Source organism: Oncorhynchus clarkii, chromosome 8, assembly GCF_045791955.1.
Source record: "Oncorhynchus clarkii lewisi isolate Uvic-CL-2024 chromosome 8, UVic_Ocla_1.0, whole genome shotgun sequence".
NCBI lineage: Eukaryota > Metazoa > Chordata > Actinopteri > Salmoniformes > Salmonidae > Oncorhynchus > Oncorhynchus clarkii.
In genome coordinates, this window is record NC_092154.1 from 1,308,326 (window position 1) to 1,321,907 (window position 13,582).

General features: G+C 41.4%; 1 protein-coding gene across 2 annotated transcripts in view; it reads right to left on the minus strand.

Moving 5' to 3' along the window:
- The window catches only part of LOC139414868 (pleckstrin homology domain interacting protein), a 103,805-nt gene that overhangs the window by 22,495 nt on the left and 67,728 nt on the right, over positions 1–13,582 (minus strand). The window contains exons 29-35 of one of the 2 annotated variants that reach the window (XM_071162457.1): positions 13,260–13,371; positions 10,944–11,005; positions 10,622–10,774; positions 7,195–7,315; positions 6,366–6,491; positions 4,749–4,824; positions 4,577–4,636 (exon numbers count right to left, since the gene is read on the minus strand). In XM_071162457.1, the coding sequence (XP_071018558.1) occupies positions 4,577–4,636; positions 4,749–4,824; positions 6,366–6,491; positions 7,195–7,315; positions 10,622–10,774; positions 10,944–11,005; positions 13,260–13,371 (710 nt within the window). Of the gene's footprint in view, positions 1–4,576; positions 4,637–4,748; positions 4,825–6,365; positions 6,492–7,194; positions 7,316–10,621; positions 10,778–10,943; positions 11,006–13,259; positions 13,372–13,582 lie in introns of both variants that reach the window. The other variant, XM_071162456.1, reaches the window with a different exon arrangement.

Genomic DNA, 13,582 nt, shown 5'->3' on the forward strand with positions numbered 1-13,582 from the left:
ATATATTTTTTTTAATTAATCATGTTCAATTATCATTGTAATTGCGCACATATTGATGTCCGACATGCACCTACCGCAATGCTCTGTTGCTGATTTCAGGAGTATGAAAAAAAATGTATTTGAATATATTTGATACTCTTATATAGTTGTCATAACCAGCCATAAAATAACACGATATACGGGTCATGACAGGTTATGACATACTATGACAGGTTATGACATACTATGACAGGTTATGACATACTATGACAGGTTATGCCAAATTGTGTCAGCTGTAATGTCATATTGTGATACGGTTATGACATATTGTGATACGGTTATGACATATTATGATACGGTTATGACATGTTGTGATACGGTTATGACATGTTGTGATACAGTTATGACATATTGTGATACGGTTATGACATATTATGATACGGTTATGACATGTTATGATACAGTTATGACATGTTGTGATACAGTTATGACATATTGTGATACGGTTATGTCATATTGTGATACGGTTATGACATATTATGATACGGTTATGACATGTTATGATACAGTTATGACATGTTGTGATACAGTTATGACATATTGTGATACGGTTATGACATATTATGATACGGTTATGACATGTTGTGATACAGTTATGACATGTTGTGATACAGTTATGACATATTGTGATACGGTTATGACATATTGTGATACGGTTATGACATGTTATGATACGGTTATGACATGTTGTGATACAGTTATGACATATTGTGATACGGTTATGTCATATTATGATACGGTTATGACATATTATGATACGGTTATGACATATTATGACATGATTATGACACTGTTTGCCAATCTTCTGTGTTGTCAGACTTATTTGCCATTCCCTTAGCCTCATCCCTCTCAACCATACAGTTTGTTATTTAATCATTTATCCGTGGGGGCCATTTTAACAGACAGTTTCTTTATGGGTGCATGCCTGTCAGTAACCGGAAGAATCAATTTCAGAAATGCTTAAAGTGCAGGATGTTCCTCATTACATCAGACCAACAAATATGTTTCACATCTTCAACATTGGAATCCAATACAAAACCTTTTGTCTGACCTCTTCTAGACTATTTTAGGTCTAGTCTTTGGTTTTCCTAGATATGGCTACTATATTATGATCACTACATCTGATGGACCTGGATACTGCTTTAGATGAAGTAAGTAAAGATGTGATTAGTAAAGATGTGATCAATACATGTTGATGATTTCATTCCTGTAGTGTTTGTAACTACCCTGGTAGGTTGACTAAAGTTTGAAGTTCTCTTGAGTGGGAAGCTTGATGAAAGCCAGTCAATATTTATATCACCCAGAAAATAAACCTCTCTGTTGATATCACATACATTATCAAGCATTTCACACATATTATCCAGATACTGACTGTTAACACTTGGTGGTCTATAGCAGCTTCCATCAGAATGAGCTTTAGGTGAGGCAGATGAACCTTTAGCCATATTACTTCAACAGTAGTAATGAAATCCTCTCTAAGCTTTGCAGGAATATGGTTCCGAATATAAACGGCTACACCTCCACCATTCCTATTCCTGTCTCTTCTGAATATGTTGAAACCATGTATTGCTGTATCATCAAATGTATTATCTAAGTGAGTTTTAGAGACATTCATCTACAGTGCCTTGCGAAAGTATTCGGCCCCCTTGAACTTTGCAACCTTTTGCCACATTTCAGGCTTCAAACATAAAGATATAAAACTGTATTTTTTTGTGAAGAAGCAACAACAAGTGGGACACAATCATGAAGTGGAACGACATTTATTGGATATTTCAAACTTTTTTAACAAATCAAAAACTGAAAAATTGGGCGTGCAAAATTATTCAGCCCCTTTACTTTCAGTGCAGCAAACTCTCTCCAGAAGTTCAGTGAAGATCTCTGAATGATCCAATGTTGACCTAAATGACTAATGATGATAAATACAATCCACCTGTGTGTAATCAAGTCTCCGTATAAATGCATCTGCACTGTGATAGTCTCAGAGGTCCGTTAAAAGTGCAGAGAGCATCATGAAGAACAAGGAACACACCAGGCAGGTCCGAGATACTGTTGTGAAGAAGTTTAAAGCCGAATTTGGATACAAAAATATTTCCCAAGCTTTAAACATCCCAAGGAGCACTGTGCAAGCGATAATATTGAAATGGAAGGAGTATCAGACCACTGCAAATCTACCAAGACCTGGCCGTCCCTCTAAACTTTCAGCTCATACAAGGAGAAGACTGAACAGAGATGCAGCCAAGAGGCCCATGATCACTCTGGATGAACTGCAGAGATCTACAGCTGAGGTGGGAGACTCTGTCCATAGGACAACAATCAAAGTATATTGCACAAATCTGGCCTTTATGGAAGAGTGGCAAGAAGAAAGCCATTTCTTAAAGATATCCATAAAAAGTGTCGTTTAAAGTTTGCCACAAGCCACCTGGGAGACACACCAAACATGTGGAAGAAGGTGATCTGGTCTGATGAAACCAAAATTGAACTTTTTGGCAACAATGCAAAACATTATGTTTAGTGTAAAAGCAACACAGCTGAACACACCATCCCCACTGTCAAACATGGTGGTGGCAGCATCATGGTTTGGGCCTGCTTTTCTTCAGCAGGGACAGGGAAGATGGTTAAAATTGATGGGAAGATGGATGGAACCAAATACAGGACCATTCTGGAAGAAAACCTGATGGAGTCTGCAAAAGACCTGAGACTGGGACGGAGATTTGTCTTCCAACAAGACAATGATCCAAAACATAACGCAAAATCTACAATGGAATGGTTCAAAAATAAACATATCCAGGTGTTAGAATGGCCAAGTCAAAGTCCAGACCTGAATCCAATCGAGAATCTGTGGAAAGAACTGAAAACTGCTGTTCACAAATGCTCTCCATCCAACCTCTCTGAGCTCGAGCTGTTTTGCAAGGAGGAATGGGAAAAAATGTCAGTCTCTCGATGTGCAAAACTGATAGAGACATACCCCAAGCGACTTACAGCTGTAATCGCAGCAAAAGGTGGCGCTACAAAGTATTAACTTAAGGGGGCTGAATAATTTTGCACGCCCAATTTTTCAGTTTTTGATTTGTTAAAAAAGTTTGAAATATCCAATAAATGTCGTTCCACTTCATGATTGTGTCCCACTTGTTGTTGATTCTTCACAAAAAATACAGTTTTATATCTGTATGTTTGAAGCCTGAAATGTGGCAAAAGGTCGCAAAGTTCAAGGGGGCCGAATACTTTCGCAAGGCACTGTATATAGTATATCAATGTTTTCAGTTGCAAGTTAGTGATTTTATGAACCTTGTTTCTAAGGCTACATATGTTAATGTTGGGTATTTTCATCGCTTTTCTGGAATTCTTGATTGTTTGTTATTGCTTTACTGGGAGGCTAATCAGAGCCTCAGTGGTAACAGTATAACTCAGGTTCAGGCTAATCAGAGCCTCAGTGGTAGCAGTATAACTCAGGTTCAGGCTAATCAGAGCCTCAGTGCTAACAGTATAACTCAGGTTCAGGCTAATCAGAGCCTCAGTGGTAACAGTATAACTCAGGTTCAGGCTAATCAGAGCCTCAGTGGTAACAGTATAACTCAGGTTCAGGCTAATCAGAGCCTCAGTGGTAGCAGTATAACTCAGGTTCAGGCTAATCAGAGCCTCAGTGGTAGCAGTATAACTCAGGTTCAGGCTAATCAGAGCCTCAGTGGTAACAGTATAACTCAGGTTCAGGCTAATCAGAGCCTCAGTGCTAACAGTATAACTCAGGTTCAGGCTAATCAGAGCCTCAGTGGTAACAGTATAACTCAGGTTCAGGCTAATCAGAGCCTCAGTGGTAACAGTATAACTCAGGTTCAGGCTAATCAGAGCCTCAGTGGTAACAGTATAACTCAGGTTCAGGCTAATCAGAGCCTCAGTGGTAACAGTATAACTCAGGTTCAGGCTAATCAGAGCCTCAGTGGTAGCAGTATAACTCAGGTTCAGGCTAATCAGAGCCTCAGTGGTAACAGTATAACTCAGGTTCAGGCTAATCAGAGCCTCAGTGGTAGCAGTATAACTCAGGTTCAGGCTAATCAGGGCCTCAGTGGTAACAGTATAACTCAGGTTCAGGCTAATCAGAGCCTCAGTGCTAACAGTATAACTCAGGTTCAGGCTAATCAGAGCCTCAGTGGTAACAGTATAACTCAGGTTCAGGCTAATCAGAGCCTCAGTGGTAACAGTATAACTCAGGTTCAGGCTAATCAGAGCCTCAGTGGTAACAGTATAACTCAGGTTCAGGCTAATCAGAGCCTCAGTGGTAACAGTATAACTCAGGTTCAGGCTAATCAGAGCCTCAGTGGTAACAGTATAACTCAGGTTCAGGCTAATCAGGGCCTCAGTGGTAGCAGTATAACTCAGGTTCAGGCTAATCAGAGCCTCAGTGGTAACAGTATAATTCAGGTTCAGGCTAATCAGAGCCTCAGTGCTAACTGTATAACTAAAGGTTAAGGCTAATCAGAGCCTCAGTGCTAACAGTATAACTCAATTTCAGACTTATCAGAGGTGTGATGAGGTGTGTTACCTTCCTGTTTCGTGTGGACGTTCCAGGAGTGTCCGTATCTTCATCCTCATCTTCATCATCCTACATCACCATGGAAACACAACATCAACATATAGGAACATATAGGATACTATTTCTGTTTCTACTACTGTTAGTGTTTACACATAACAAAGTAAAAAAGATAAAGACACACCTCATCCTCGGTGTCAGAGAAAGCAGTCTTCTTCATGGTGTTGTAGAGAGGAATAATGTCCGTCATAGTGGGGTCCCTGGGATAGAAAGAGAGATAGAGAGAGAGAGAGAGAGATGAGGGAGAGAGGGAGGTGGTGAACGAGAGGAAGAGATGAGAGAGAGAGAGAGAGAGAGAGAGAGAGATGAGGGAGAGAGGGAGGTGGTGAACGAGAGGAAGAGATGAGAGAGAGAGAGAGAGAGAGAGAGAGAGAGAAGGAAGGAAGGAAAGAGATGAGAGAGAAATAGATTAAATAGAGAGATGGGGAAAGATATGAGAGAGAGAGAGAGAGAGAGAGAGAGAGAGAGAGAGAGAGAGAGAGAGAGAGAGAGAGAGAGAGAGAGAGAGATGAAAATTGGAACACACTAAACTAAACAAACAACAACACGAAGATGTGTGGATAATATTTTTGGCTCTATATCAAAGACACATCTTGACATCAACTGTTCAGAGGAGACTATGTGAATCAGGCCTTCATGGTGAAATTGCTGCAAAGAAACCACTACTAAAGGACACTAATAAGAAGAATAGACTTGCTTCGGCCAAGAAAAACGAGCAATGGACATTAGACCGGTGGAAATCTGTCCTTTGGTCTGATGAAATTCAAATTAGAGATTTTTGGTTCTAACCGCTGTGTCTTTGTGAGACGCAGAGAAGGTGAATGGATGATCTCTGCATGTTTCATTCCCACCGTGAAGCATGGAGGAGGAGGTGTGATGGTGCTTTGCTGGTGACACTGTCTGTGATTTATTTATAATTCAAGGTACACTTAACCAGTATGACTACTACAGCTGGTTTGAGCTTGGTGGGACTATCATTAGTTTTTCAACAGGACAATGACCCAACACACTTACAGGCTGTATAAGGGCTATTTGACCAAAAAGGAGAGTGATGGAGCGCTGCATCAGATGACCTGGCCTCCACAATCCCCTGACCTCAACCCAATTGAAATGGTTTGGTATGAGTTGGATCGCAGAGTGAAGGAAAAGCAGCCAAAAAGTGTTCAGCATATGTGGGAACTCCTTCAAGACTGTTGGAAAACTATTCCTCATGAAGAGAGAGAATGCCAAGAGTGTGCAAGGTGGCTAGGGTGGCTACTTTGAAGAATCTCAAATCTGAAATATATTTTGATTTGTTTAACACTTTTTTGGTTACTACATTTCCATATGTCTTCACTATTATTCAACAATGTACAAAATAGTAAAAATAAAGATAAACCCTTGAATGAGTAGGTGTGTCCCCAAACCCAAGAAGACTTTAAGCTATAATAGCTGCTAAAGGTGCTACAACAAAGTAGGGAGAAAAGGGTGTGAATACTTACGTAAATGTAATATTTCAGTTTTTAATATTTAATAAATTAGCTAACTTGTTTTGCTTTGTCATTATGGGGTTGTGTGTTGATTGATGAGGGGGGAAAAAACTATTGAATCCATTTTAGAATAAGGCTGTACCTAACCTTTTTGTGGGAAAAGTCAAGAGGTCTGAATACTTTCCGAATTAACTGTAGTGGTACTATCAATAACAGTTATAACTATAGTTATTTGTCAGTGTATAATATATATAGTAACAGTAGAGTCTTACTTGATGAAGCTGAGCATGAGGTCAGAGACGAACTTGGCCGTTTTAACGATGAAGGCTCCAGTTTCATTAAAGGTTTGAGCGTTGTGTTCAATATAACGCACCTCCCACATCAACGATGACATTCGCCTATGGAGGAGATACACTGTTACACACACACACACACACACACACACACTGTCCTCACACACACTGTCCACACACACACACACACTGTCCATACACACACTGTCCACACACACACACACACTGTCCATACACACACTGTCCATACACACACACACACACACTGTCCTCACACACACTGTCCTCACACACACTGTCCACACACACACACACACTGTCCATACACACATACACTGTCCTCACACACACTGTCCTCACACACACACACTGTCCATTCACACACTGTCCTCACACACACTGTCAACACACACACTGTCCACACACACACACTGTCCATACACACACACACTGTCTTCACACACACTGTCCTCACACACACACTGTCCTCACACACACACACACTGTCCTCACACACACTGTCCTCACACACACTGTCCACACACACACTGTCCACACACACACTGTCCACACACACACACTGTCCATACACACACACTGTCCATACACACACACACACTGTCCTCACACACACACTGTCCTCACACACACACTGTCCTCACACACACACACACACACTGTCCTCACACACACACACACACACTATCCTCACACCCACACACACACTGTCCTCACACCCACACACACACACACACACACACACACACACAGTCCTCACACACACACACACACACTGTCCTTGTGGTACCTGTAGAAGCGGTTCTCCAGCCTGGACCGTATGGTGCTGAGGTCCGTGAGGTAGGCTACTACAGTACAGTAGGAAGGATAAGCCTGGAGATCCACTGGCAAGGCAAACGGTACAGCTACATCTAGAGGAGAGAGAGGAAGGAAGGGAGGGAGACCAAACCAAATCATGTGAAAACAAAAAGATAATTACTTGACACATTGGACAGAATTAACAAAAAAAACATAGCAAACTAGAATGCTATTTGGCCCTAAACAGAGAGTACACAGTGGCAGAATACCTGACCACTGTGACTGACCCAAACCTAAGGAAAGTTTTGACTATGTACAGATTCAGTGAGCATAGTCATAGCATAGCATGATTGGGGTTACTGCCCTGTGTAGGGTGAAGTCTTTCGGGTGGGACGTTAAACGGGTGTCCTGACTCTCGGAGGTCATTAAAGATACCATGGCACTTATCGTAAGAGTAGGGGTGTTAATCCCAGTGTCCTGGCTAAATTCCCAAACTGGCCCTCAAACCATCACGGTCACCTAATAATCCCCAGTTTACAATTGACTCATTCATCCCCCTCCTCTCTCCTGCAACTATTCCCCAGGTCGTTGCTGTAAATGAGAACGTGTTCTCAGTCAATTTACCTGGTATAACAACGGTAAAATAAAAATGTAAAAAATAGTCTTGCTATTGAGAAAGGATGCTGACGGCAGACCGGCTATGTGCACACTGCACATAAAATAAGGTGGAAACTGAGCTGCACTTCCTAAACTCCAAATCTACGACCATATTAGAGACACATATTTCCCTCAGATTACACAGATCCAGAGAGTTAAAAAATGAACCCAATTTTGATAAAGTCCCATATCTACTGGGTGAAATACCACAGTGTGCATCACAGCAGCAAGATGTGTGACCTGTTGCCACGAGAAAAGGGCAAAGAGTGAAGAACATACACCATTGTAAATACAACCCATATTTATGTTCATTTATTTTCCCTTTTGTACTTTAACTATTTTTACATCGTTACAACCTGTATATAGACATAATATGACATTTGTAATGTCTTTATTCTTTTAGAACTTCTGTGAGTGTAATGTTTCCTGTTAATTTTTATTGTTTATTTCACTTTTGTTCATTATCTAGTTCACTTGCTTTTGCAATGTTAACATATGTTTCCCATGCCAATAAAGCCCTTAAATTGAATTGAGAGAGAGGGATAGAGACAGACACAGAGAGAGAGAGAGAGAGAGACAGAGAGAGACAGAGAGCGACAGAGAGAGAACGAGAGAGAACGAGAGAGATAGAGAGTGAGAGTAAGAGAGAGAGAGAGAGACAGAGAGAGAACGAGAGAGACAGAGAGCGAGAGAAAGAGAGAGGGGTGTGTTAGTGTACTGTGTCTCCATCGGTCCACTAGAGGGAGCCCAGGCCACTGTTCAATGTATGGGATGTCTAGTACGATATGTAAACTGTGATGTAATGTACAGTATATTATGCGAAGTAAAGCCCAATTATGAGCTGGATTGACCAGAGATACTTTTGAGGAGATGGGAAGCATGAATTACACACATACACTGTCCTGAATTACGTCAACAAGAAATACAACATTAGAAATATTTTCAGAGATGTGAGATAATGAGTTTGTTCTCTGTAATTGCTTTGGAATAGTACGTAGATTGGAGACAGGATGCTGGGTGGGGTATTATACGTTTCTCCATTCATTGACCGCTGGGATTTCCTTCTTTCTAAGTATCTCTGGATTTAACAACATACAGTTGAAATCGGAAGTTTACATACACTTAGGTTGGAGTCATCAAAACTAGTTTTTCAACCACTCCACACATTTCTTGTTAACAAACTATAGTTTGGGCAAGTCGGTTAGGACATCTACTTTGTACATGACACAGATAATTTTTCCAATAATTGTTTACAGAAAGATTATTTCACTTTTAATTCACTGTATCACAATTCCAGTGGGTCAGAAGTTTATATACACTAAGTTGACTGCCTTTTAAACTGCTTGGAAAATTCCAGAAAATTATGCCATGGCTTTAGAAGCACCTGATAGGCTAATTGACATAATTTGAGTCAATTGGAGGTGTACCTGTGGATGTATTTCAAGGCCTACCTTCAAACTCAGTGCCTCTTTGTTTGTCATAATGGGAAAATCAAAAGAAATCAGTAAAGACCTCAGACAAAAAAATTGTAGACCTCCACAAGTCTGGTTCATCCTTGGGAGCAATTTCCAAACACCTGAAGGTACCACGTTCATCTGTACCAAAAATAGTACGCAAGTATAAACACCATGGAACCACGCAGCCGTCATACCGCTCAGGAAGGAGATGCGTTCTGTCTCCTAGAGATGAACGTACTTTGGTGCGAAAAGTTCAAATCAATCCCAGAACAACAGCAAAAGACCTTGTGAAGATGCTGGAGGAAACAGGTACAAAAGTATATATATCCACAGTAAAACGAGTCCTATATCGACATAACCTGAAAGGCCGCTCAGCAAGGAAGAAGCCACTGCTCCAAAACCGCCATTAAAAAAAGACAGACTACAGTTTGCAACTGCACATGGGGACAAAGATTGGACTTTTTGGAGAAATGTCCTCTGGACTGATGAAACTGTTTGGCCATAATGACCATCGTTATGTTTGGAGGAAAAAGGGGGAGGTTTGCAAGCCGGGGAACACCATCCCAACCGTGAAGCGCGGGGGTGGCAGCATCATGTTGTGGGGTGCTTTGCTGCAGGAGGGACTGGTGCACTTCACAAAATAGATGGCATCATGAGAAAGAAAAATGATGTGGATATATTGAAGCAACATCTCAAGACATCAGTCAGGAAGTTAAAGCTTGGTTGCAAGTGGGTCTTCCAAATGGACAATGACCCCAAGCATAAGTTGTGGCAAAATGGCTTAAGGACAACAAAGTCAAGGTATTGGAGTGGCCATCACAAAGCCCTATAGAAAATGTTTGGGCCGAACTGAAAAAGCATGTGCCAGCAAGTAGGCCTACAAACCTGACTCAGTTACACCAGCTCTGTCAGGAGGAATGGGCCAAAATTCACCCAACTTATTGTGGGACGCTTGTGGAAGTCTACCCGAAACGTTTGACCCAAGTTAAACAATTTAAAGTCAATGCTACCAAATACTAATTGAGTGTATGTCTGACCCACTGGGAATGTGATGAAAGAAATAAAAGCAGAAATACATAATTCTCTCTACGATTATTCTGACATTTCACATTCTTAAACTAAAGTGGTGATCCTAACTGACCTAAGACAGGGAATTTTTACTAGGACTAAATGCCAGGAATTGTGAAAAACTGAGTTTAAATGTATTTGGCTAAGGTGTATGTAAACTTCCGACTTCAACTGTATCTCATGATGTCAGAGTGCGTCAGCTGTGTGTCACTGTGTCTTGTGGTGATGAGGTCATACCGAGTGTGGTAAGCTGGTCGATGGCGTTGACGATGCGTTGACACTCGTGGTTCCGCGTGGCGGCGCCCCACTCACCCTCCAGGGGAACATACAGCAGCTCTCTCTGCTCCTCCTCCGTTAGAGGAACGCTCTGACCCAGCTCCTCTGGAAACACTACTGATGGACCACACATCATCAGAACAACAGACTACTGATGGACCACACATCATCAGAACAACAGACTACTGATGGACCACACATCATCAGAACAACAGACTACTGATGGACCACACATAATCAGAACGATACACAGGCGTTTAACAAGTGTGTGTGTGTGTCCTACCCTCGTTGGGGATAGGCTCCATGTCCCAAGGACTCATCTTCTCCGTGTCACCATTATCCCAGCTAGACAGGACACACATTATCATCATCATTATCATCCAACTGGACAGGACACACATTATCATCATCATCATCATCATCATCATCATTATCCCAGCTAGACAGGAAACACGTCATCATTAACGTCATTATCCCAGCTAGACAGGAAACACTTTATCATCATCATTGGCATCATTATCCCAGCTAGACAGGAAACACATTAGCATCATCATTAGCATCATTATCACAGCTAGACAGGAAACACATCATCATCCCAGCTAGACAGGAAATACATTATCATTGTCCCAGCTAGACAGGACACATTATCACCATCGTTATCCCAGCTAGACAGGAAACCCATTATCATCATCATTATCCCAGCTAGACAGGAAACACATGATCATCATCATTAGCATCATTATCCCAGCTAGACAGGAAATGCATTATCGTCATCGTTATCTCAGCTAGACAGAAAATACATTATCATCATTATCCCAGCTAGACAGGACCCACATTATCATCGTCATTATCCCAGCTAGACAGGAAACACATCATCATCATCATCATTATCCCAGCTAGACAGGAAACACATTATCATCATCATCAATATCCCAGCTAGACAGGAAATACATTATCATCATCATCAATATCCCAGCTAGAAAGGAAACACATTATCATCATCATCAATATCCCAGCTAGAAAGGAAACACATCATCATCATCATCAATATCCCAGCTAGAAAGGAAACACATCATCATCATCAATATCCCAGCTAGAAAGGAAACACATTATCATCATCATCAATATCCCAGCTAGAAAGGAAACACATTATCATCAGGCTAAAAGATTATAACAGGCGTTGATGTTTGTGCTTTTGTAAAATCGATAAAAACAAACAAAACAAAAAAAATGAGTATCAAGGTTGTTTCATGTCATAAAGGTTAATGCAGGGTTAAAACCTACCAGATGTAGTAAAACGAACAGTCTGTCTGGTGTTATGAAGGATTATAGGGTTATGAAGGCTCAGAGGTGTTATAACCTCCCATATGTTGTATTACTGGAACAGTCTGTCTGGTGTTATGAAGGGTTATAGGGTTATGAAGGCTCAGAGGTGTTATAACCTCCCATATGTTGTATTACTGGAACAGTCTGTCTGGTGTTATGAAGGGTTATAGGGTTATGATGGCTCAGAGGTGTTATAACCTACCATATGTTGTATTACTGGAACAGTCTGTCTGGTGTTATGAAGGATTATAGGGTTATGATGGCTCAGAGGTGTTATAACCTACCATATGTTGTATTACTGGAACAGTCTGTCTGGTGTTATGAAGGATTATAGGGTTATGAAGGCTCAGAGGTGTTATAACCTACCATATGTTGTATTACTGGAACAGTCTCTCTGGCATTCTGAAGGGTTATAGGGTTATGATGGCTCAGAGGTGTCATAACCTACCAGATGTTGTATTACTGGAACAGTCTGTCTGGCGTTCTGAAGGGTTATAGGGTTATGAAGGCTCAGAGGTGTTATAACCTCCCATATGTTGTATTACTGGAACAGTCTGTCTGGTGTTATGAAGGATTATAGGGTTATGAAGGCTCAGAGGTGTTATAACCTACCATATGTTGTATTACTGGAACAGTCTCTCTGGCGTTCTGAAGGGTTATAGGGTTATGATGGCTCAGAGGTGTCATAACCTACCAGATGTTGTATTACTGGAACAGTCTGTCTGGCGTTCTGAAGGGTTATAGGGTTATGATGGCTCAGAGGTGTTATAACCTACCAGATGTTGTATTACTGGAACAGTCTGTCTGGCGTTCTGAAGGGTTATAGGGTTATGATGGCTCAGAGGTGTTATAACCTACCATATGTTGTATTACTGAAACAGTCTGTCTGGCGTTCTGAAGGGTTATAGGGTTATGATGGCTCAGAGGTGTTATAACCTACCAGATGTTGTATTACTGGAACAGTCTGTCTGGCGTTCTGAAGGGTTATAGGGTTATGATGGCTCAGAGGTGTTATAACCTACCAGATGATGTATTAGTGGAACAGTCTCTCTGGCGTTCTGAAGGGTTATAGGGTTATGATGGCTCAGAGGTGTCATAACCTACCAGATGTTGTGAACACTGGAACAGGCTGCCTGGCATTATACAGAGTTATAGGGTTATTGAGGCTCATAGAGTTGTTATAACCTACCAGACATTGTAGCATTGGAAAAGGCTGTCTGGCATTATACAGGGTTATAGGTTTATGAAAGTTCATAGAGATGTTATAACCTACCAGACGTTGTAGCATTGGAACAGGCTGTCTGGGTACTCTGGTTGGAAGGGCTCCTGGTCCTCAATGGTCCCGAACCACCAGGCATCGTCTATCACCGACCTGAACCTGTCACCTGGATTGGACAAGGTCACTTCTAATTACAACACCACCAGATAACATCTAACACTGACCTGAACCTGTCACCTGGATGGGACAAGGTCACTTCTAATTACAACACCACCAGGTATCATCTATCATTGACCTGAACCTGTCACCTGGATGGGACAAGGTCACTTCTAATTACAACACCACCAGGTATCATCTACCACTGACCTGAACCTGTC